This window comes from Brachypodium distachyon, chromosome 1, assembly GCF_000005505.3.
Source record: "Brachypodium distachyon strain Bd21 chromosome 1, Brachypodium_distachyon_v3.0, whole genome shotgun sequence".
Taxonomy (NCBI): Eukaryota; Viridiplantae; Streptophyta; class Magnoliopsida; order Poales; family Poaceae; genus Brachypodium; species Brachypodium distachyon.
The window spans coordinates 67323192-67346352 of record NC_016131.3 but is presented as its reverse complement, the minus strand read 5'-3'; the positions used below and the strand labels follow the sequence as shown (position 1 = coordinate 67346352).

Below are 23161 nucleotides of genomic sequence, written 5' to 3'. Positions count from 1 at the left end.
GCATGTCATTTCTCTGCTCTCTTTTTAAGATGTCTTTTCTCGGGGGCACACAAACACACATCGTTGGTGTGTGCGTTGGGATCCCCAGCGTAGATTTGCTTTCTCCTCGGCTCGTCTTGATCCTATCTTACTCAAGGGGGGCCATGGCTACTACAAGTTGCAAACTCCTGTTAAGGCATCATGGTCTTTAACAGCAGTGGCAGGTTCCGGTTTCGCTCACCATTGTACTCCAGAGCTGGAGTTTGAGAGCGACGGCGGGTGGCGTGTCGATAACAGCGGGGATGGGAATTTCACACAATCCATGGCTAAATTAAGCAATCTGGAATGCAAATGGCAAAGTACTAACATGATTTGATTACATGAATCCTTTTATACCGCAGGAAGTTCTAGAGAACACGCTATACTACCACAGCAATGAAACTGTACAAAAATACTCCCACGTACGTACACGTACGCATGCATGAAGCAATAGGAATCAAGCGTCTCTACGCCCTTGTGATCTGATCGCTGATCGGTGTCGAGCAGGAGCAAAGCTACTAGCAAATCTCAAGAACCTGACGGATTACACCAACCTAATTAACTCGATCGATCGGCGTAGTCCGGAGATGGGTTGGATCGGGCTGCCTAGAGTCTAAGCGTGAGGTCAGGCTCCTCGTCGGCCTGCACGAGGGCGCTGCCGCTGCTGCTGCCGCCGCCGCCAAGGTTGGAGGAGCCCGAGTGGAAGGCACGCGCGTCGGGGGTGAAGAGCACGCCGCCGGCCGGCGCCCTGAAGCTCCCCGGCCACGTCCCGAAGCAGCTGGCCTCCTCTTCTCCTCCCCCCACGAGGAACGGCATCGGGCCCAGCAGCGCCCGTCCCGGCCTCGCCTCGGCTGCGGCGGCCACGACAACTTCTTGCTGATGCTGCTGCCGCTCCGCCGAGGCCAGTAGACCTTGGCGGTGCGCCGAGGCGTGCGCCTGGATGCCGATGGGGTGGTAGAGGCCGGGGGATCCGTAGAGCGGGAGGGAGGCCACGTCGGCGTATCCATAGGGGAACGCGTCGAGGCGGTGGTGCACGGCGCGCCGGGCCAGCGTGCGCTCCCGCCGGTGCGCGTTCTGGTGGCCACCCAGCGCCTGCGAGCTGAAGAACTTCCGCTGGCAGTAGTTGCACGTGAACACCCGCGTCGGCTCCCGCGCCCCCGCCGTCGCCGCCGCCGCCTTCGAGCCCCCGCTGCCGTTGCTGTCGGTGGTGCTCGACTCCGTGGCGGCGGCGGCGGCGAGCGAGAGGTCGAGGGCGAGCGGCGGGCCGGCGGAGGAAGAGTTGGACGCCGCCTGGCTGCTGATGTCGGACAGGGACAGCTGATCGTCACATGGCTCTTGTTGCCGCAGGAAGCTGTTGCTGCTCTTCATGCCTGAACAATCTCTCTCAAATCTCAATCCTTGTTTGCCTATCTCCAAGTCACCTGCATGCATACAGAGAACAACCCCGGCTCATGTGTAAGCAAGTGCATGTGGTTGGGATGATTTGATGCAGAAACTGAGAAGGATACTCTGTGTTTGTATCTAGTCTCAGTTGCACTCAATTCACTGACTCACCAGAGTACAGCAGATAAGTCATGAGTAGTACTAGTGTACAGGGATAAAATAGCATGTGTTGTTCTTGTCAGTGTGGGGTGATCATGACAAACTGAATGTTTAAAGATGGGTCTGCAGTTACTGTTAGATAGCCTTGTGGATAACCACTACGGAGTCTGAACTGACACTCTTGGGTCCGAAATTGCTTCTGGTTTACGTGATTCTGAATATGACACTTGATTATTATGCTGTTAATGCAGGAAACTAAGGAAATAATTTCAGACTAATCACATATAGTACACCAGATGACTAGAGCAGGCTGTTCATTGAGTATAACAGAATTGTTGGAGCTAATAATCTCGGAAAAGACACATGTCATGTTTGCTGAATAATAATTGAATGCAGCTGAGTGCAGTGCAGGGAAAAGTGTCATTCAAGAGAAGCATCTGATTCATTCTTAAGCCCTGGATATGCTACCGCTTGATGCCAAATTAATTTGAGGACAAACAGATGAAAAGCACGGCCTCTTTTCTGGTCTGGGAATCTCTAAACCGGAACCTTATCTGATAGAAAAATTCCAAGAATAGCACATTCAGTTGTTGTCATGAAAAGATGCAAGCTCTGGTGTTCCCATCTAAACCCCTTGCAGTTAATCATGATGTTCTGAATATCTAAATCACACTACATGAGACCAGAGATGTAAATGCTGGATAACTAAGCCAACAAAGAAGACTAGCTTCCTTTAGAAGACTAACAAGCAAGACTTCCCAGGTGTTTTCCATGTGCTACAAGATTCATCTAATACTAATCAGTAAAGATGGGACATTTAATGTCCATGCCATTGCAAACATAAAAGATTACTAGTGGAGCACTAACAAGCTAAAGCATCATCATCATCTCTTCAAGGTGGAATTATGAATGATATTAATCCAGAACAATTCATGCAATTAATTAGGGGGGTTACTGTTATACCGCTTAGTATTACTGTATTAGTACTACTTATTTAGGGCACATATTCACATGGACCAGGAGATTTGCCAATTTTGGTAAAATATTTTTTCCAGGACACAATTTTGGCAAACACATAGGAAGCAAGAAAACATAATTATCCAGGGAAGAGATCGCCAATCCCATCAGATGCATCTGGCACCATAAAGAACTACGAGGACAAAAAAACCTGATAGAGCGACGTGCTAACCACCGCCAAACATAATTCAGCATGCCAGGCCAGGCCATGGAGTACACACGAACTAGATTCATAAGAGAATTTCCGACTGCAACATCTTTTAACTTGAAAAACCCAGGCTTGAATTACTTGGAAGATCTTAACTAGCCACAAGTCCAGAAAGGAACCACCATACTAATCTGGACCCAAATTCTGGTGAAGTATAGTAGTTCCTCCTCTAGCCCACTAGATGGATCATGCACACAAAGAACCACCCACAGGATCAAGAACCCACCAACGTAACTAAAAAACACCAGATATATTCTTCAAGAAGAGGAAGAAAACCAATCAAGATGAGGATCACTTCTTCTACAAGGAAAACAACCGAATTACCTCCAACACCAAGGAGCAGAACCCTGCACCGTACGTCCTGCTAGCTCCACTGAAGAAAGCTTGAAGAAACCAAACAAGGAGGTGGTCAGGCCATGGCTCCTGGGCAAGATCGTCCGTCCCTTGTGCTCACGGAAGGGAGGGGGGCGAGATAGAGATGTAGAGAAACACAAAGTGGGGAGTGGTGCGATGTGGTCTTTCAGTTAAAGTGGTGGCGGCATCCCCACTGTGGCGTTTAATTATGGAATGCAGAGGGTTGGTAAATTACTGGTGTGGTAGGGATACGAGACAGACAGACCCGCGTTCAGAAGTGGTACGGGAAAAGGATGTATCTGCACTAAAGATACACACAAGGATGTTGGCAGTACATCCGGCTTTCCTTATTTTTTTGCTTCTTCTTCTTTCTCATGTACCATCGCCACCACCATCCAACAAAAGCAATTGAAAAGTGCACGCAGTTAGGAGACCATCGAGCTGCTCATTCCAGGTCTAGCAGCAATTGTTTATCGATCCTAGCCTAGGAGGATTAGATTAAGTGTGCTCCATCTACACAGGTATAGTGCACATCTCTCTCCCTGTAGTTATATTCGGACCAAAAAGAGAAGAAAAACCAAAAAGAAAAAGGAGATGAGATGAAAAGGATGCTCGCGTGTGTGCAAGTTGGAGTCGTAGGGGACCAGAAGGTGCCATGATACTTTAGTCAGGAAGGGTGAGCCAGGATTGTGCCCTTTTTTTTTTCATACTCTTGCACATTGCTGTAATGAAGTTTAGCATGCGCATGCGATTAATTTTACTTGGGTATTGGGTGTGTTTATCAATTTAGTGTACTAGTGGTTTTGGTGCCGGTGGTATTGAGCAGTGCGTGAGTTATTTTTCTTATCAGAAAGCAGTTTGAGTGTAGCTTTTGCGTTCTCTTTCTTTTCCGTCGTCTGCGTCTGCCACAACATGCCTGCCTGCAAGTTAACTCCACTGCCCTTGTCCTTTGCCTCTGCTATGCTCTGCTGTTCTCTGATGGATCCCATGCAATGCCTGTGTGTTTGTGTGTTTGCGTGTGTGTATGCGTGCCTGCCATGCCGCCCCTTTGGATGGTTGGAAGGGGGACAGGCCTGGGAAAGGAAAACTGGAAAGATCGTCCTCTGATGATGGCATTGATATTAAAAAAGAGTCTTGGGAGTTTTTCTTTAAGGCTAGTTTTTCAGTCAAAATGATTGACAAGGTTTTGCTATCGTATGTAGTTAAGAACTTGACATCTAGTAAAAAATTACAAGCCTATACAGGATAGTAGACAGTGTGATCTGGAATTCATGTCGGAAAGAAGTCTGCATCAGTGCATGTAGTATTCTAATGGCAGCAGCTCACGCTAAAATCGATTGCAAAAATGTATCCAGCTGCTTTATCTCTTCTTTTTGGAAACTCTTGCGATTAAAGACAATCATACGCTGGTCACACAGATAATGAGTTGAACAAACAGGACCACTTGTTTCTTTTGATCCAAATTCCGGTGTTTGCCACACATCATTCATTCCATTTGGTCACGACCCACGACATCGAAATGCTCTACCAGCTCACAAACAGGATGAAAAGAGAAAGGAGGCCATCCTCCACGTGATGGACAAAAGTACGAGATTGGTTGTGACGAGAAGGGATTAAAAGGCAACTAGTAGGCCTTTTTCAAGTTTGAACAGGAGGATGGCCTTTTGTTCCTAGGCTATGGACGGCTAAAAGCAGGCTAGCTGAGCTTGGAGGCCAACAGGACTATATACAAAGAGAGAGAAGAAACAGGTCAGATGATGTGATAGGACTGGAGCTACGGATGGGGTCAACGTTTATGGCATAATTGGCTTGAGACTGGTACAAAAGTGAACTTATATTTTCACATAAATTTGCAAAGTTGCTACTTGCTATCGATGGTGCATTTGCGCAACAACATGATGGTATTTATGGTATTCCGGGTGAGAACAACAATGCCAACTTTCAGAATGTTTAGCTTCCATTCACCAAAGAACGATGCAAGCAGGAGTGCAGAATGCAACAGAGTTCCTTTGATATTAGTCACCAGTACAGTATACAAATTAGTACCTCTTAATGGATAAATTATAACTATAACACTCATCAGTTCAAGTCAACAAGCTTAATGAGCAGCTCTACAACAAGCACTCGTGATGTAAGCTATTCCCCCAAAGTTTCAAACATCACCTGGGGATCTTTACATAGTGCTAGGTAGCATCTCACACAAGAACAGAACAGGCATACATCACAGCAGCTGCGGCAACTGGAAGAAGAATCTGTAGACACCACGTCGAATCCTATGATACAATCCTACCATCTCAGCCAAAAATCTAATAGCATATATGAATACCTCCTAATTGTCGGACCTATCATGTCACCTCCAATTTATCTGAAAAGTGCAAGGAAATTATGGCAGAAATATTAGATCTTGTATTCTGTAATGTTAATGGCAACCGCCAAGTAATTATGCCTTACATCAGCAGTCAGAAAGTGAAGCCACAGCCTTCACTGTTTACACGAATTTCCATTTGATTTCTCACCATCAAGCTCTTTAAGCTTTTCCTGCACCATTAGGAACGTCTCACATATATTTCTCAAAGTGAAGAGTATAACATTAGCTCCAAAGTTCTACAACAGTGTGCCTACGAACTACAGAATTGGTAGCATAATGTGCTGGGCCCAGAAGTGTGCAGGCTTAGATGATTCAACAGTGGACTGTAGACCTATGTTACTAATCCGTGAGTCAACACTGAACAGCTGTGAGAAAGTATGGATAAAAACAAAAGGCAAAGTTTACAGCTTACATGCAGAGATGTATTTTCTGAGGTCAAGCTATCACACTTCTCCTGAAGTCGTTTCAATTCTTCTTTAAGTGAACTGTTCTCCTGCTTTAGCAAGTCAGCTCGATTGGCTACTTCCTCCCATTCAGCCTGTAGTATAATAACACCAGTTATTAGGCAACATGTACAATAAGAATTTCTTTTAATGGAAGAGAGATCTCCCTTGACCTCTGTATCCTAAGATGCACACAACCATATTATTACAAATAAAAACAAAGTGCACGCAAAGGGAAGTGTCAAGTTACATAGAGCATGAAATTAATAATTACATAGCCTGCAAGGCAGTGATGGAGCTTGCACCAAAAAGTAGGAGGGGCCAGCATCCAAAGCTGCACTAGTTTAGTAACTTAGGGAGGTCATCATAAAACTTGATCACTCAAGTTACCCCACATATCACTACTTAATCCGCCACTGCCTGCAACCATCGTCCTGCACAAGAAGCCTCCAAGCCAGAAATCAACTTCCGGTGCCATCACCATAATCAGGTCAAGTTGCCACCAGTCTGCCGGCACGCTGCAACTCGGTAGTAGAAACTCATCCTCAAGGCGGCCTCTACAGGAAGCCCACGACACCGAAGTGCCGCCTGGTTCGATGTCTGACTTGTAACTTAGGGTTTTCACCTGGGTTCGAGGCAGAATATGAAAGCCTCACCCATGCCTAAAAGGGGGGCCACAGGACCCACGGGCGTCACCGTCTGACGTAAAATACTAATTTTCCATTAATTTGGGCCATGTACACCCAACATAGCAAGGTGTGCAACAGTTTCCAATACCCAGCAGGAAAGTAGATAACTTGGTATACTAGCAGAATGCATGATTACAATACCAACCTACAAACCAATCATGCAATATTACAGCTAGGGATAACCAAATGGATATGCAGTCAACCTAAACTTGTATCAGGAGGCAGTCCATTATGTTTTCTTCCATATGCACGACTTCAGAAAACAGAAACAAATGTGCGGTGCCTACTGAAGATGTATCAAGTAAATCTTTTTAGCCCTACAAAATATATAGGTAGTTTTGCATCTATTCTCTCTAAGATCCTGGTTCGACAACCACAGTTTTTCAGCCTTTTTTTTTGCATAGATTTTTGTTCAATTAGAATTTTGGTTAGGGTATATCCATAGAAGATAGCTGGTTACTACAGAAAACACCAGCACTATCCTAGAATCCTGGCAAAGTTTCCAGGTACACGTGCATGCAAGAGCTGGTCATGCTGTCATGCATAATCAAGAATAATTCACATGCAGTCAGTTCAAATAGTTCACCTGCATCCTATGGTAGAGAAATTGGACACCAGATCTGATAGGTGTCGTAACTTTGCAATGGAGAAGTGGTTTAATAAGTTATATATATTGCAGTCTTGAATTAGAGAACCATCACCAACGGGTTCTTTACTCCAGCAACTTGGGCTCTCACAATTAATGTCAAATGGTTATGGTTCATGTGAATGATGCAAAAATTACAGACCTGCTTGCGCAATCTTGAACGGCGAGCTGATTCTCTATTTGATTGCTTTCGTTTCTGCCTCTTTACTTCTCGCTCGTCCTACATTGACAAGAAGCAACCCTAAGTTCAAGGCAGGGTCCTGGAATAAAATAAGAACTAGGAGAAGCAAAGCCTGAATAGTAACAGACCTTTATGGCAGGATCACTGAGAATAATATCACGTGAATTTGACGAAGGAGCTGACGTTGGTGCTGCAGCAACTTTACCATGCATGGGTACAGAAGTAGGAGCACCCCAGTAATCCATCCCCATGTTTACACCAGTTGCTGGGCCAGCTGGGCCAGCCATGGGAGGGGGAACAGGCCAATATGGCATCATAGGGTTAAGCACAACCGGCCCAGAAGACACCTGTGTGGGCTCAACTGCAGAGCTAGCAGTGGCTCCTTTGTTGCTAGCATCTAGCCAAAAAAAGGCAATTAGATCATAGTCGTTTCCTAATAAATGAGGAAAACTTGGTACCTAATATAATACTTTTTATAACAAAAACCATTAGTGTTTCCTCAATCCTTTCCTGCCCACTTATCAGTCACCAGTGAGGCGCTGAGAATCAATTGAAATATTACAGTAGAGGGAATTTTAAGTCCTACCGTTACCCTGGCCATGCTCATCCTTTGTCCGTGAACCCTGCACGGAAAATATCCATTTATATCGGTCTTAGATTAGCATTATAATGGTTATATCCAGAATACATGACAAGAAAGTAGAGGGTATCATGCATCCATCTAGTTAATGTCGAATGGTTCATGTGAATGAGGCTCGCAGGTTAATAATATGTTCGAAGAACATGAAGAACGTGGATGCATCTTACAAATAAGCTACAACTACCATAGATGCATGCAACATAAGAGATTCACAAACTGTGAAGCATCTTATGCAAGAAATTAGGTTCCGATGAACTTCACAAAAATATATCGGCACTTATATTAACAAAAAGTCAAAAAATGTCAAGGATAGTGACTGATGTAAGAAGAATTAGAACAGCTGCAAAGATGTGCTGGGCATGGGCAACAGTAACGACTTTAATAAAAATAAAATGGGCACTACGTCTGTCTCACTATAGCTATCCCAGCCTAGGGATGACCTGTTTCAGAATATTTAGCCCACTGAAGAAATAAAGAGTGTAGTTGTTGCTATATTGCCAACGCATGTCCTTGCTTAAATGCTTTGAAAGAGGTTATGTGGTTGTAATCTATCAAGAGGTATGTATGATCCTTAATTTTCTTTTAAATTTAGTGCTTACTTGGTTTGTGCGCATGGTGGGCTGAGGATATTTAGAATGAAATAGACAGAATGTTTGTTTTTTGAAGATTCCAAGAAACTGGAGCTGGAGAATAACTGGCCAGGATCCTCTTAACCAGTATTCAAATTTCTGAATTTTGCAAATAACCTGGACCCAGGTCAGAACCAAAACCTGGCTGGTTTGGTGGGTTTCCTGCTTCGCTTGTATAAAGAATCAGTGTGCAACCCCACCAAACAGCAACTCCAATAGTAAAATATTGGAATGTTCAGTGGTTACTCATGCCACTGTTTTGGATTTCCTACCAAGCTACTAATGAGCTTAATGAAGATAAAATATAAAACGGTAAATATGATGGGATGACATACACTTTTGGAATTTGTACTGCTTCCTTCAGAATAACTTCCACTTCCACTCTCGCTGCATATCAGATTTCGAGGATTCATCACTCATCCAATCGCAACACATGAAGCAATAAAGGGAATTACCTTTGTGAGGAACCTTCATTTGAGGATGAAGCTAAAGGTTTCGCAGGTGACATTTTGTTTTTCACTGTAACTACATCCAGACTACCTAAGCTTCCTTTGGATCTCTTCAAAGGAGTCTTCCGCTTATTTTTGCTAGACTTGTCTGTCTCTGATCCGCCAGCACCAGATGGCTAATAAGATGAAACAGAAGGGAAAAAATTTAAACAAATAGATTCCTATATAGTATGGTAATTAAATAACAGTAGTAAAAGTAAAAAATTTGACAGCAATGTCACTGGAACTGCAAATACACAAAAGAAAGACAAAGAATAAACTTTTATAAAGTATGAGGTGAAATTCCTCTTATGATCTCTGAGCAATAGAGCAGCTAAGAGATGCCAATGACTTACAGGAGTTTGAACTGTCCCATTTGATGCTTGAACAGGATAAGGACTGTATGGGTGTGAACCCTGAGGTGGAAATAGTTAGAGCCATACAGAAGCATGACAGAAGTATAAACCCAAGTAAAATACAAGAGAGAGGACTACCGGTGGCATAGGCGCCTGCTGATACGGTGTGCCTTGAGCATACATAGTTGCGTATGGTGGTGGTGTCCCGTAAGGAGGCATCATCTGCCAGCAAATAAATTCACATCACATGTTAACACACTGGTTTCCCCCAGTCTTCAGGGGTTATACCAGCTAATACCATCCTTTGTATAAAACAAATTAGTAGCAAATCCTATGACTAAAGGTTAAAAGATCTGCCTAACTCGCATGCTCACGGAAAGGTTCATTCTAATATCTACTCATCAACAGTCACTTACACTACTTAGTATAGATGTTACAGCCTTACAGGCGTTGAGTCCTATGTGCAGCAGCCATGCGGCAAGCCCGCAAGAGTAATAGACATGTTTCTATTCGAAGGTATAGGATAAAGTATATTACTATATTTAGAAACAGGAAGATTTATAAATATCCAAGTTGGATACAATCGTGTCCTTTAAATTAAGTAGAGTGAAACCAAATTAGAAAGGTAGAGTTGTGGTTCCGTCAAGAGTTCTTGCTGATATCTGATTTGCGGATCAAGTTAGCCATCCGATATAAAGGACTAATGTGTAACAAAAGTTCCATAAGCCTCAGAGCTGCCTCTCTTCCACGTCAGGAACAAGCCCAATTGTCAGAAAGTAGAGGGTGAGTGCCCTATCCCTGGTCTTCGGACCTCTAATCTACCCAAATTTACCCCGTTGTTGACCAAGGTCCATAACAATTTTATGAGATTCTTGCCGAACATATGAAGCAATAGCAGTCGATCAGTCACTGGTTACAACATTGTGTTGAAATAGCAGTAATCAAACACTCGAGCTATAGAGAATGTACCTGTGGACCCCACATGTACGGGTGCCCCTGAGGACTTGGGGCCACAGCTGAATGATAAAAAGCCGGTGGGGTCATTGGAGCTGTACCAGGGACATTATAGTACGCCTGCAGGTTTATACTATTCTTATAAAATAAAGATACTAGATAAATTCAAAAGGGATGGAAGATAGTCTCTATTTATGAACCTGAAACTGAGACCAATCAGGATATGCTGTAGGAGGATTAGTAGGTGTACTCTGTTCATTCTGAAACAAGTACAATAAGGTAAGAGGATGCCAATAATTACTCTTGCAGTCTCAGAATGTTCATACAAACCTGTGTTGCTGACGATTTCTGAGATTTGGACCTGGTGGTCCCATCTCCCTTTCCCATTCTTATTTCTTCTTGTCTAGTCCTCTTACTTTCACTGCCTAAGTTACAAAAAGTAAGGCAAGGTTTACACTTTAAAGCCAGAGGAATCAACTTGGGTAAGTATAAACAACACAAAATAGAGTCCACGAGAACAATTTTCCGAATCAGGGACGCAGACTAGAATTAGCATCATATCCTATTGTATGAACAAAGAAAAATGGAGAATGGCACTATCCTAACGAACATCAATCAGGGATATACTCCAGGTCTAACGTATGGAAAGGAAGTATAAGCACCGTCAAAACTCAAGAGAGGGTAAAATCAACACCCTATATACTACCAACCAAGGTCACATCTGGAAAGTGATGTCCAACCCCAATAAATGGCATGACTGGAAATTCTACTTTTTACAAGAAAGGTGTGTATCCTACCACATTATACTCAGAAGGCAGAAGACAGGTGCTATTTAGTTTTTCAACCAATCACGAAAAAAATGGTTTAAGAGGCGACTATAATGGACAAAATTGAGGAATCTAAGGTAAACTCACCGTTAAAATTGAAATACTTAATTAGTGTTACTTTCAACAAGAGTTTGTAAACATTTGCTTTTATTTATTCATCACTACATGTTCATTTTGTGAGATTTGGGAGCCCAAAAGAGGTTAGTTCTTGTTTTGATATATTAAAGTTAACACATCAACACAAATAATAGCAAAACTGCAACACCACATTGGTTCAACACCCCCCCCCCCCTCCCACTAAGACCGTATGCATGCAGTTGTTCATGGAAAGGACTTTGGTTGCTCGATCTATATTGCGTAACTACTGTCCATCATGTACGAGTACATGTTCACAAGAATTACTCTACAAAGTGCACTACATAGCAAACAAAACATTCGGAATATAGATCTTAAATCACTCACCTTAAAAGTTTCATCTTCAATTATATCTTTCATAGTGTTTAAATCAGATCTACCATGATATTAATGGAAGTAAAAAATTAATGATTATGCAAGCAAGGAGGCTGGATCATTGTGATACAGCCATTTAAAAGAAGATATAACTTTGTCACATAGCATAGTCCAAAAGTGCATCGAAACTAAAAAAAAAACATACATGAAACAAACCCATCAAGTAGACGGTGAACATATACAGAAAAGGTATAAGCTTCCTACCAACAGGCACCTTTTCTTTTATATTTTGTTGGTAAAGGGAGCGCGCGAGCGAGCAGTCCTGGACGCCACAGAGGTTTTCTTCTTCACTAAAGTACAAATAAATATCATGATATATTAATAACTTTTGCTCAAAAACAAATGCACATGAAACATCTGCATCCATTGCATGATTAAATGGATATTGTGAGCATTCAACATGTGGCAAGGAGATACAGGTATAATTGGTAGTTGCTCATGGAAAGGTAACAACTTATGGTGACATCACCATCCAGCATATGCAGCGAGATGCATCTAGCATTAAGGTGTCTGCCATAATTCATCACGCAAGGGTAACAACTTATGCTGCCATCACCATCCAGCACACAGTTCGTGGGGGGCTGACTAATGCAGCCACCGCACTCAGCAGCAAGGGGCCTCGACAACAACATGGTGGCATGTCACAAAGCAAGACAACAATGGGGCCGTCACCCTATCACATGTGGACAAGATACACAAACATGCTGTCCCTGTGCTAAAGAATCCAAGACCAACTCAACAACTTTATCAGCAAGTAGTACTAGTAGACCAGACCCAACCTGAAAATGAATTATCCTTGTGTTGCACACAGAGAACTCCCAGATAATTGAATTAGCTTCTTGAATTTGATTAATTTATTTCCATATATCCATAAACATCACATCTTCCCACCAAATTCCTGGATTCAAATTAAGGTACAGAACCTAACAGGCTACAGTTCTTGAACCATCCAATTCTGATGAATAGGCGATCCAAGAAGCAACAAAGAATACCAAACCAAGCAACAAACTGGAGCAGTAAGCTCTCCCCGAGAGGATCTTGGACTCACCAGATATGTTTGAACCAGAACCAAGCAAGAAGTTATTGAGGTGAGAATGAGAGATGGAACAATCTAGCATTGAACCAATCGCTCAGGAAGGGAAAGGAGGATCTGATGTGATGAATCAATCTTGCTCTTTTTGGATGCCGCCAGTGAGAATTGAGGCAGGCGATGATGATGCTTAGGAACTGGCACACATTTTTGTTTTACTAAAATGGACCAGAACGATTTGGTGTTATTTTGCTAAAACAGGGATATTTCAGCGCTACAGAGCGAATTCTTACAATCTAAAAACCTTTGGTGTATTAGTGGTCAACGTTCAAATAGTTTGAATAGTTGCATTCTAAGATAGGAACCTGTTTTGAACAGGGTGAGTACTAAGTATACAAAGTTTCTCTGGCAAAGTAGCCAACTTGACTCCTTCAATAAAGACATGAGTTCTTTGTGACTGCGACTAACCCACTCAAAACTGCCCGGTATTCACACAACAACATGGTATTCATATTTAAGTACTGTAACGCTGACATCATGTCAAAGGGATACAGACTATACACGGGTAGAGTTACAGCGGTACAAGTTGTACAACTGTACATATACCCACTAGCTTATGCAAACAAAATTGATTATGTATGTATAATATACATATATGCTACTCTAAAATACGTTCAATAATTCGAAAAGGACTTCAACCAAGTAGCTGACTCCTTATTCCCTAACTCCCTCTCCGTTTTCTCCCCAATTATCCCATTCGTCCAGCCCAATATGCAAAAAACACAACCGGCTACCATTCCAAGCCTCCCAACGTCCCAATCAGAAATCAATCGGACGCACTGAATACTCTCACGTTCGGGCGGAAGCAGCCGCGCGAAGGAAATTGTGAAAGGTCAGTGGGATTTAACAAGCTAGATCGCTGGATGGAGACAACCTCGTACCTCAGAACCCAATGGCGAAAGTCGACTGCGGACGGGGGTGGAAACAGCAGGAACGCCGCGACGTCCCGGCGAGGAAGAACGGGAACGGCGACGGCGGAGACGCGCGTGGGGCGGCGGTTTGTGGACGCGTCGGCGACTCGGCGGCGCGTGATGGGCCGATCTCAGGGGAGGGAGGGGATTGCACGGTTCGGCGCAGGATTTGGGGGGAGATCGCACAGAAAGGAGATGAGAGCAGCGAGAGATGAGAGTTCAGACCAGCCCAACACCTGGAGAACCAATAGCATACGCACTGACCGGCCCTTGCATCGTGGACCTGGTTCACGCACCCACCTAGGCGCCGACAGGTGGCCCTATCTCTTCCTTCGTCACAGCTGTGTCCGTCCACGTTGTTGCCACGACATAGGGTATGGCCGGATGGTGGGGTGTGACACGGTGATAGACTTTTTTGAGGGAACAGTGATAGAGATGTGTCTTAATTGAGCCGGGTTGGGCTATAGCTCATGACATCTCACATGGTTTGTGCGTTGGGTTTTTTAGAAACATTCGACTTTATAATGATTTATTTAAGATACTTAAGAAATGTAGTGTGCAAACGGTCTACAAAACTAAAAAAAATACTCCCTCCGATCCTAAATTGTTGTCGAAATATTACATGTATCTAGACACCTTTTAAGAAAAGATACGTTCATATTTGAACAAATTTGAGACAAGAATTGAGAATCGGAGGGAGTAACAAAGATCCTTACAGAACTAAAAATCATTTCAAAATTCTTCCAAGTCAAAATTGCTAGATCCGTATCTATATCTTGATATCTCTCAAAGTCTTTGATGATAAAACTGCACACGACAAAACCTGCGCAAGCAGGACTAATTTTTATTATTCCTTAATTCACAGTTACGTTAGTCCATCGTACGTCCTCCCCTGCCCGCACGCGCGTTCGGAAAGACCACCGCTCGCCATCCCAAAAGCCTATCGCCGTGATTTCGTGAAGACCGAATTCGCCGCCGCCTCCTCGGATCGGTTCGTGGGCCTCCAGGCTGATTCGATCAATCGCTTGGCCATCCCCTCCCACCGCATCTTCCTCCCTCGCCTGCACGGGCACTCAAGAAAACAACCCACCGAGCCGTACGATGGATTCCTCCCGCATAGTCCGCCAGCCGCCGCCGTGCTCTAGGGCGAGTCCATCCGCCCTCGCGAGCGCCTCCCCTTGCCGTTGACTGCCCATTGTCGCGCTCCTTCTCCAGCGTGCCGCATCACCCGCGACCACGCCGTCGCAAGCACCCGCCGTCGACCGCTGTGAGCCTGCCGCCGAGCCCCTCTCCTGTCCAGCCACCCGTCCACCTCTGCTCCCCGTCTCCTTGCTGCAGCGCGCCCTCCTGCCCCTGCCGTTGCTCCCTTCGCCTGCTGCTGGCCCGAGCCCCCTCTGGTCCATCTCCAGCCCAGCCGCCCCTAGCCCTGCTGTTGCTGCTCTGTAGGTGGTCTCTGTACTTATCTGCACACTGCACCAAAGGTGTTTGACAAAATGCATAGCCAGGATTGGCGGCCACAGCCTTGGGTTAAAGAGAAGGCAAACTTGAACAAGCTCATGGGCGGCATTATCAGGTGAGCTTGGTGGCTTTATCATCTCTGTACACTTTTTATAGTGCCCTTGATCACTCTTTTTCTCTAACATAGACATGTTGTCGGGGGATCAACACGAGTGGAGTGGTACACTGGCTCGAGACTGCAATCAATATCAGCAAGCTCGAGCCAAGGTGAGTCTGCACAACATATGTGATATGTGCAAATATGCTCTTTGGACATTGTTATGTGCATGGTTAGGGAGTGTTGAAATATGGGGTTCAGTCATTGTTATTCTGGTCAGAAATATGCAAGTGACACCGATCCATTTTCTGTCATTGTAATCATTGATTTGCTCTGCTTTCTTTTCTTTATGTGACGTTTGATTCATTGTGTTATGAGTTTAGCATCCGGAAAGGGATTGCAATAAGTTGTTTTAATGTCATTTACTTGTCAAGTAATCACAGTTCTTTATGTTTTGGTAGCAGAAATAAAAGATGATGATATCTATGACACTAGAAGCAGGTACTGGGGCTGTTAGCGATCTGTGCAGCTAGATAAGCTTTGTTTCAATATTGAAAAATTGTACTCCCTCCGGCCGTAATTACTTGTCGAAACATTACATGTATCTAGACATTTTTTAAACATAGATACATCCATATATATGGCAGGCGATTAAAAAAACGAAGACTAATTTCAGCATTTCATTTATGCTTTTGAAAATTTCCTCTTCTTTGTTTCCTTACTCGATGTTCAGTATTTGGCATATAAAATCACGTCTTAGAACTAAAGATGGGCTTACATGATTGCTTGCTTTATTTTCATTGCAAGTAGTATGGGTTATGATTTCTATGGTCGACGCTGAATAGATTGTTGGCAAATGCACTAGGAGATATTGACAAGCTAGGCATGCCGGTGACGCCAAGGAGACCCTGCAGGAGTGCGTCTCCGAGTTCATCTCCTTCGTCACCAGCGAGTGAGTTGGTCGGCTCGGTAGCGTCACCCTTGGCTTCCTTGTCTCAGCTGGGTTGGTTTTGATTCGAATTTTGATGTGTGATTTCGCTGTTGTCTGGGCGTTGGTGTAGGGTGAGTGGCAAGTGCCAGAAGGATATGTACTTAGTAGGAGCTATGAGTTTTATTGAACGCGACTAATAGAAGAATTGGAGGTTTGTTCAGCTGGCCAGAGCAGAAAAACATAATTAGTCTTCTAAAACAACAATGTGGATGAAGTACATGTGTATTAGCCTCCTGATCATTTCTTTTATTTGTTCATTGCGTCAAGGAGAGTTTTGTTTTCTGTAGTCATACAACTGTGTTTTCGTTGTATTTTTGTATGAATCATCCTTGCTCATTGTGTAGTATTATTTTTCATTAGAGAAGGTTTTGAGTTTTCTCTTCTATTTCATTTCCCGTAGCAACGCATGTAGTGCTGGCGGAAGGAGATGGGGCTGAGTCAATATAAAGGGAGAAAGAAAGATGTTATGAAATAAAATGACAATGAAGTGAATCGATGTTGGAGAAAGATAGGGAATAGAGTGCTATTGTGAACCAAACTGTAAGGATGTCACGAGTCTTCTGGTTGTTGTAACATGCCTTCTTAATGTATGTTTTTTCTCCATCGCAATGCACGGTACCCACCCGTGTCATTCACAAGAACTGTCATTAGGTTGACTGTTTTCGTAAGACTGCAAATTAAGCATGTACTCCCTCCGTTCCAAAATTCTTGTCGTGGTTTTAGTACAAATTTGAACTAAAAAGTACTCCCTCTGATCCTATATTCTTGACTCAAATTTGCCCAAATATGGATGTATCTATTCTTAAAAAGTTTCTAGATACATGTAATATTTTGACAACAATTTAGGATCGAAAGGAGTACAAATTTGAACTAAAACCACGACAAGAATTTAGGAACAGAGGTAGTACATTACTTCATATTTAAGCAAAGGCTGGCTATATTGAATTAACTTATGTACCTTGAATAGGAGAGTAGCTCCAAATTTCGTTTGTACCTCTTTTCAAAGATTGTATTGTTTTGATATTTGATCATGGAATGGAAGCCATCTTTACCATATAAAAGAAACAATATATAGTGTGAAAATATTTTTGTGTGGTCTAACCAAAAGTCCTTTGTGCAATGACTTGACTTTTTTTTGCGTATTTTTTTGGATCCTTTTGAATTTCAAAAGCTACAACTCACACAAAAAACTTTTCTATACATACGGAATTGTTTTCATCTGTTCATAGAAACACATTGTGTTTTACTCGTATTTTGTTTTTTCGTTACAACGCAAGGACACTTAACTAGTAACCTTATAGATTTTGAATAGCTACACGAGTCACTCATCCAAAATATGATAATCTAAAATTGTTGAACGCACTGTGGTTGGGGACACACCCATTGCAAGATAGGTTGTTGAATCGCTAATTCGTTGCCAAACCTTCAAGTAAGAAGATCAAAATAACGAAAGTACAAACCGCAAGATCCACTAGCTCCATGGAGTAGACTACACTAGAACGAGAACAGAGCCGGAGGACATCGTCAAAAAAACACAAAAACTCACAAAAGAGGTACGCAAACTACTTGACAGATGTTAATCCGTGGTTCCACTCGTCTCCCAATGCCAAATTAGCGTTTTTGTTTTACTTACCAACAACATATTATACAAGTATTTCAATAAATTGTATCCTAGTTATCCAATGAAAACCAAAATGCAAAGGTTGTACTTAGTCATGGTGGCACTAACGAACATGGATGAGGCGAGCAAGATTATGGCTAGGAGTGCCTATTTGTGGTGTTGATAGCCTGATTTAGGTCGTCAAATGACGACATTGCATGCACAACAGGTTGGTGTGCGTGTGTGTGGGTGTGTGGGTGTGTTAAACAATGGAGAGAGAAAGGGACCAAAAGACTGCCACAACGAGCCCCCGATAACAAGAGAAAACACAAAAAAAAAGTGTGCACAAAATGGATTGCTTCACTTGATGAAGATCATCTTTCTCGGTAATTGGGTCTCGATGCAATCATACCAAACACCACGTACAAACTTATTTATAAGAAAACAACAACGTCAGTTTTGACATGATATATTATATTTAGTAAGGGAGACACCATCACGACAATAATGTTCAACACACATGCAAATTTTGATCACACTGATGACTTGTTTTAGGATAGTTTAAGTTTGGTGGCTACAGGTTTCCCCCCTAGTGTTCTAACCGAGTTCTAACCGAGTCGGTTGGGATACACTGAATTTGCTGCTGGTGCACGAGTCATTTTGTCTCCGCTTTTTCTTCTGTGCTTACTTTCTGTAGTGCACTGAAATTTGTTGTTTCCGTTTCGATGAAATGGAAAATGGAGATCGCTCAATTCGAAAAAAAAACTCAATATTAAGCAATGTAAGCCTACTCCACGCCGGACTACCGGAGGGAGTAAATAATTTGTGAAAATCATCTTCAAACCCTGTCCCAATTACGGCGGCCTATGCTTTAGGGCGTGGCGGAGGAGACCAGAAGACCGCCCAAAGAACCCCCAAAACCTCGTCCGCCCCAACTTGCCGCCGCCTTCCACCACCGTAGCCCCGCCGCCGTTTCCCGTAGCTTGCTCTAAGCCGGCGCGCGGACGCCTTCAATCCTCCTCTAGCACCGGCCCGTTGTCCCGACCCACTGGACTCTACTTCGGCGCCGGCACGGTCGCCGTCTCCGCGTGCCCTCCATGAACCTATCAGAGGACTGGCGCTTCGTCTTCCCCGTCTCCTCCGTCTTCGCGCCGCCGTCCTTCGCCCCATCCGCAGCAGCCTCGCGCGGCCCCCTCCTCTTCTCCCCTGCCCCGTCGCGCACCCCGCTGCTCTCCCTCCCCTTCCCCTTCCCTCCGCCCCTCACTGACGCCTCCACCACCAGTGGCCTCCGCCACGCCCTCCGCTCCTTCGTCGACTCCACCTCCTTCCTCCCCTCCTCCGACCTCGACTCCCTCTCGGAATACCTCCTCGCCGCGCCGTCGACGCCGTTCCCGGCGCCTTCCAATCTGCTCGCCGCCCTCCGCGCCCGCTCCTCTGGCTCTCTCATCCTCTTCTTTCCGTACGGCGAGAACGCGGACAAGGTTGCACTCAAGCCCGTGGACTTACCCCTTGCGACGACCACCACGCCCGTCTCGCTGCTCTTCGTTCAGAGTGATGGGTTCATGCACCCTGGGCACCGCATACAGCAGCTTGCTGCCATTCCTGCTCGGTCGTCCTGGTCACCGGAGCCAGATCACAGCTGTGACGAGGGCTTCCTGCTTGCTGCTACGTTGTACTCAGTCAGTTGGTTCTGCGTCAAGACTCAAGACTCAGGTTCCCACATGCTCGTGCCGGTGGCCAAGCAGGGGTTTGACGCTGCTGTCGTGCATGCGTGCTGGAACAAGCATTTGCCATCACAATGCGCCGTGCTGCTGGAGAGCGGGGAATTGTGTTGGTTTGATCTGGATACACGGTGTGGAGGCAAGACGAGACTTGGTTTTGGGACCGATGATGATGATTGTGGTCACTGGCTGAGCTGTGTCTATGGGGCGCAACCGTGGGTGGTAATTATCGCAAGCACAAAGGCTGTCCTCTTGGTTGATTTGAGGTCCGTGGATAGTGGTGAATACAAGGTTATAGCAAAAGTTGGGTTGCCAGGGTTGTTTGAAACTGATCCTTTTGTCAGGACTGAGCATTATCTTGCATTCTGCAAGGCTGGATTTGATGAATTTCATATATCCCTGGTAACAGAGCGTCACTTAATTCTCCTTGATGTAAGACAGCCGTTGACACCTGTATTGGCTTGGCAGCATGGGCTTGAGAGCCCAAATCATGTTACTATGTTTCGGCTATCTGAACTTAGGCCTTTGGAGGATTATGAATGGGCTTCAAATTCAGGTTTTGCCATTTTGGTTGGTTCATTCTCGAACGGGGAGTGCGGCTTGTTCTGTTATGGGCCTAAGGAGCAAGGTTGTCCAGAAAATTCTCATCTATATGCTTGGGATACTCCTTCGTGGCTTTCTCTGACAGGTCAGTGTTACTGCAGCAATAGAATCATGAAAGAGGTATTCTCAACGCCTGCTTCAGGATATGGCAACTATGCTTCCCAGCACAATGCGGACTCCATTGTTGGCTACTATGTGCTTCCAAATGACCTCTCGATGTTGGAGGCAACGTCTGTCGGATTTACTTTGGTCCGGCTGACAGCATCCAGAAAGCTAGAAATGCAACAGTATCTTGCATTCAGAGATTTGCATGATGACACCCCATGTGATGAATCAGGACATGCATCCAGAAATATTACTTCATCCCTTTCTCTTAACACTGAGGAAGAAAATTTCTCAACAAGATATAGATTCCTGAAGCTGCATTTCCTATCTGAACATCTAAAGGGCAAGCTGTGCAGTGCATTGGCGAAGCATGATACTAGTGTTAACAAACAGAGTGGGCGATTAGTCATTAGTGAAGATGTATCAGCATTTGCAGAGGATAACTCTAAATTCAGTTCGCGACCAGTTTCAGATTTTCTATGTAATGCTAGTGTCCCCATGAGCATTTTCGAAATTGCATGTCAAAGCATATTGAACAGCCTACCTTCAAATATCCTTCAGGTCACCTTTTCTCAATACAAGGACATGCTATCATGTACGAAAGAAGGCTTGTTAGAATATTTAGAAGTTCCTAGCTGCCCGCCAAGTAATAAACCTCGACCTTTCCTGTTAGCAAAACCATCAAGCACAGGTGAGAAGCTGACTAGCAAAGTGTTAACTCAAAATGCTTTTGTTGGACCGGTGCTCCCTTTACATGTCCTACTTGCAATGGAACTGATGAGCAAGGGCATAGGCAGCCTCTCAGAAGGAGAAACTGCAGAAACTGACTTGTTAAGCCAACAAACTAGTGAAATTCTTGATGCCTTTGTTCCTGAAATATCCATTGCTGATGCAGACAACTGTGATGGATGGTCAGCTCCACAAAAGTTGAATGACAAGAAATCATATTTTGTTTACGAGCCTCAGATTGAAAATAAATTCACTCATGATGAAACTGCTAGAAAGAAGGAAAAAGAAAAGCAAAAGGTAGGGGGTGATGCATGTTTTCAAACGTCTGCAGCACCATACAAAGATGAAAACTTCATGAAATTTGTTTGTGGAAAAGTTGTGAGTCCTGATTCTGGATCTGAACAACCCATGTCTGATTTGTTTGATTTCAGCCCAGTGAGGATGGATTTTGATTCCACAGACATAAACATTCAGCCTGCCGAGGCAAGAATATACAAATGCTTGAAGAAGCAGTTTTTGACATGGCAAAACAATTTCAAGCCATACCAAGATTTCTGTAGCTCCCATGAAATACAAAAGCTGCCATAATGGCCTTCCATGCTCTGTTCGACTCTAGCAGGTGTTGTATATTTCTATGCAATTAGCATGCAATTTTTTGAGAAAAGGCATACTGGTAATTTCCGCTCTCAGGTACCTGACCTGGCCTGATAGGATTCTCTAAAAAAAGGTACTTGGCCTGACATCGTCATTCTGTGCTGTTTGCCTTTGGGACATTTTGTATGCATATTCATGTATTAAGGTGACGATGCCATAGTGTTGGGAGTGAGATGTGGTAGGCTGACCTGCACTAGAATTTAAAAAGGTGTTAGGATTTGAAGAATATTGTTCAAATTATATACATTGGCATACCGTTAAGTTTTCTGTCATGTTATTTTATACAGTGCTTATGCTGAGATGTAGTATAGAAGTCATTTTTATTTCCGGAATTCAACTGTTACTTCCACTGTTAGCACAACACATGTGACGTTGACAACATTTGCGGCCATCATTGTGTTTTTTCGAACACATGCTTTTTATATATGAATTTGGACTCTATTAGCTAGCAAATAAGCTTTACATCATTTGCCATTACGGGGATGATATAATTAGGAAGATTATCAAGCCAAGCCCCAGCAGGGTCTTCTCTTGCTTTACTAGCTAACCAGTGTGGCGCCACGCTTCGTTTCATGAGGACAGTGTTTGAAGCTTATCTTAACAAACTCAGTAGACATCTGGTAACAATCCTCAAATACCACAGCCGCTGGGCTCCTTTAGTGACCACCTTCAAGCATTATCTGTATGACCTCCAAGCAATCTAACCTGACCAACTAACAGTTGCATCCAGTTCAGCGTTAACCAGGGTTGCAGTTTAACTTTATTTTCAGCATTCAAACCTTTTTCGTATCGACAGCGCTTGTCACTTTCCGTTTGGGCATGTTCAATGGAATTTCACTCAATATGATGTTTAGGTGCAACATTTATGGGCGGCGCTTGTAATATCAGAGGCATCGCTTGGTAATTAACTAGCTTTTCCTGTATAATGTTTGCCTTTTGGAGGTATCTTCATGTTTGACGTGGTAATTGAAATACAAGAAAATCCTTTATCATGGCAGATTATATTCTGTTTATTTAACCATGCACCATTTAAAGTGATTTTTGTTCACATTGGCTCACTATGGCCAAACAATTCAAAGACAAGCTTTTTTGTCAGGTCGAGTGCTGCATGTTTCTTACTTTTGTTGCTGTGGCTTCGTTCAAGTTTCTTTATTATTTTCACACTTTCTAATGGTTAAAGTAGCAAGAAAAAATAATTAGCGTGACAAAAGAACTTAATTTGTATACTCTAAAAGGTCCATGCTTCTCAAATCATAGCTAATGACTAGTTTTGCATTCTCACATCTTGACTAGTGATTAATTTTGCACAACAGTGCTGTGCGTACTACAATT

The 23161-nt window shown here is 43.8% G+C and overlaps 3 protein-coding genes across 8 annotated transcripts; 1 reads left to right on the top strand and 2 right to left on the bottom strand.

Annotated features, from left to right (window-relative positions):
* Positions 1-288: 288 nt before the first annotated feature.
* LOC100827312 (zinc finger protein 4) lies at positions 289-3657 on the bottom strand. Of its 2 annotated transcripts, none has more exons than XM_003558346.4 (2): positions 3110-3657; positions 289-1439 (listed from the first exon to the last, which is right to left on the bottom strand). In XM_003558346.4, exon 2 carries the CDS (start codon positions 1384-1386, stop codon positions 625-627), a length of 762 nt encoding a protein of 253 aa, XP_003558394.1. In that variant the 5' UTR covers positions 1387-1439; positions 3110-3657; the 3' UTR covers positions 289-624. The 2 variants fall into 2 exon arrangements, with proteins under 2 accessions (XP_003558394.1, XP_024312413.1); XM_024456645.1 differs by lacking the exon at positions 3110-3657 and adding an exon at positions 1573-3103.
* A 1467-nt stretch (positions 3658-5124) lies between these two features.
* On the bottom strand, positions 5125-14120 carry LOC100827008 (bZIP transcription factor 16). Of its 5 annotated transcripts, none has more exons than XM_010230593.3 (15): positions 13842-14120; positions 12075-12160; positions 10864-10958; positions 10734-10793; positions 10549-10653; positions 9718-9801; positions 9580-9639; positions 9191-9360; positions 9071-9122; positions 8053-8089; positions 7595-7863; positions 7428-7505; positions 5920-6045; positions 5591-5677; positions 5125-5504 (listed from the first exon to the last, which is right to left on the bottom strand). In XM_010230593.3, exons 3-14 carry the CDS (start codon positions 10918-10920, stop codon positions 5621-5623), a joined length of 1155 nt encoding a protein of 384 aa, XP_010228895.1. In that variant the 5' UTR covers positions 10921-10958; positions 12075-12160; positions 13842-14120; the 3' UTR covers positions 5125-5504; positions 5591-5620. The 5 variants fall into 5 exon arrangements, with proteins under 5 accessions (XP_010228895.1, XP_010228896.1, XP_014753065.1 ...); XM_010230594.3 differs by having other exon boundaries at positions 10864-10954; XM_014897579.2 differs by having other exon boundaries at positions 12085-12160.
* A 4769-nt stretch (positions 14121-18889) lies between these two features.
* LOC100826696 lies at positions 18890-22115 on the top strand. Its single transcript, XM_003558344.4, has one exon. It carries the CDS (start codon positions 19115-19117, stop codon positions 21761-21763), a length of 2649 nt encoding a protein of 882 aa, XP_003558392.1. The 5' UTR covers positions 18890-19114; the 3' UTR covers positions 21764-22115.
* The last annotated feature ends 1046 nt before the right edge of the window (positions 22116-23161 follow it).

What these genes read in the sequence shown, in the direction of transcription:
- LOC100827008 (XM_010230593.3), bottom strand. Translation starts at nt 10,920, where the DNA reads ATGGGAAAGGGAGATGGGACCACCAGGTCCAAATCTCAGAAATCGTCA. An exon ending in CGTACATGTGGGGTCCACAG is followed by an intron (nt 9,802 to 10,548) that starts GTACATTCTCTA and finishes ATTTGCTGGCAG; the next exon opens with ATGATGCCTCCTTACGGGAC. An exon ending in GCAGTACAAATTCCAAAAGT is followed by an intron (nt 8,090 to 9,070) that starts GTATGTCATCCC and finishes TTTTCCGTGCAG; the next exon opens with GGTTCACGGACAAAGGATGA.
- LOC100827312 (XM_024456645.1), bottom strand. Translation starts at nt 1,627, where the DNA reads ATGCTATTTTATCCCTGTACACTAGTACTACTCATGACTTATCTGCTG. An exon ending in GACTTATCTGCTGTACTCTG is followed by an intron (nt 1,440 to 1,572) that starts GTGAGTCAGTGA and finishes GTATGCATGCAG; the next exon opens with GTGACTTGGAGATAGGCAAA.
- LOC100826696 (XM_003558344.4), top strand. Translation starts at nt 19,115, where the DNA reads ATGAACCTATCAGAGGACTGGCGCTTCGTCTTCCCCGTCTCCTCCGTC.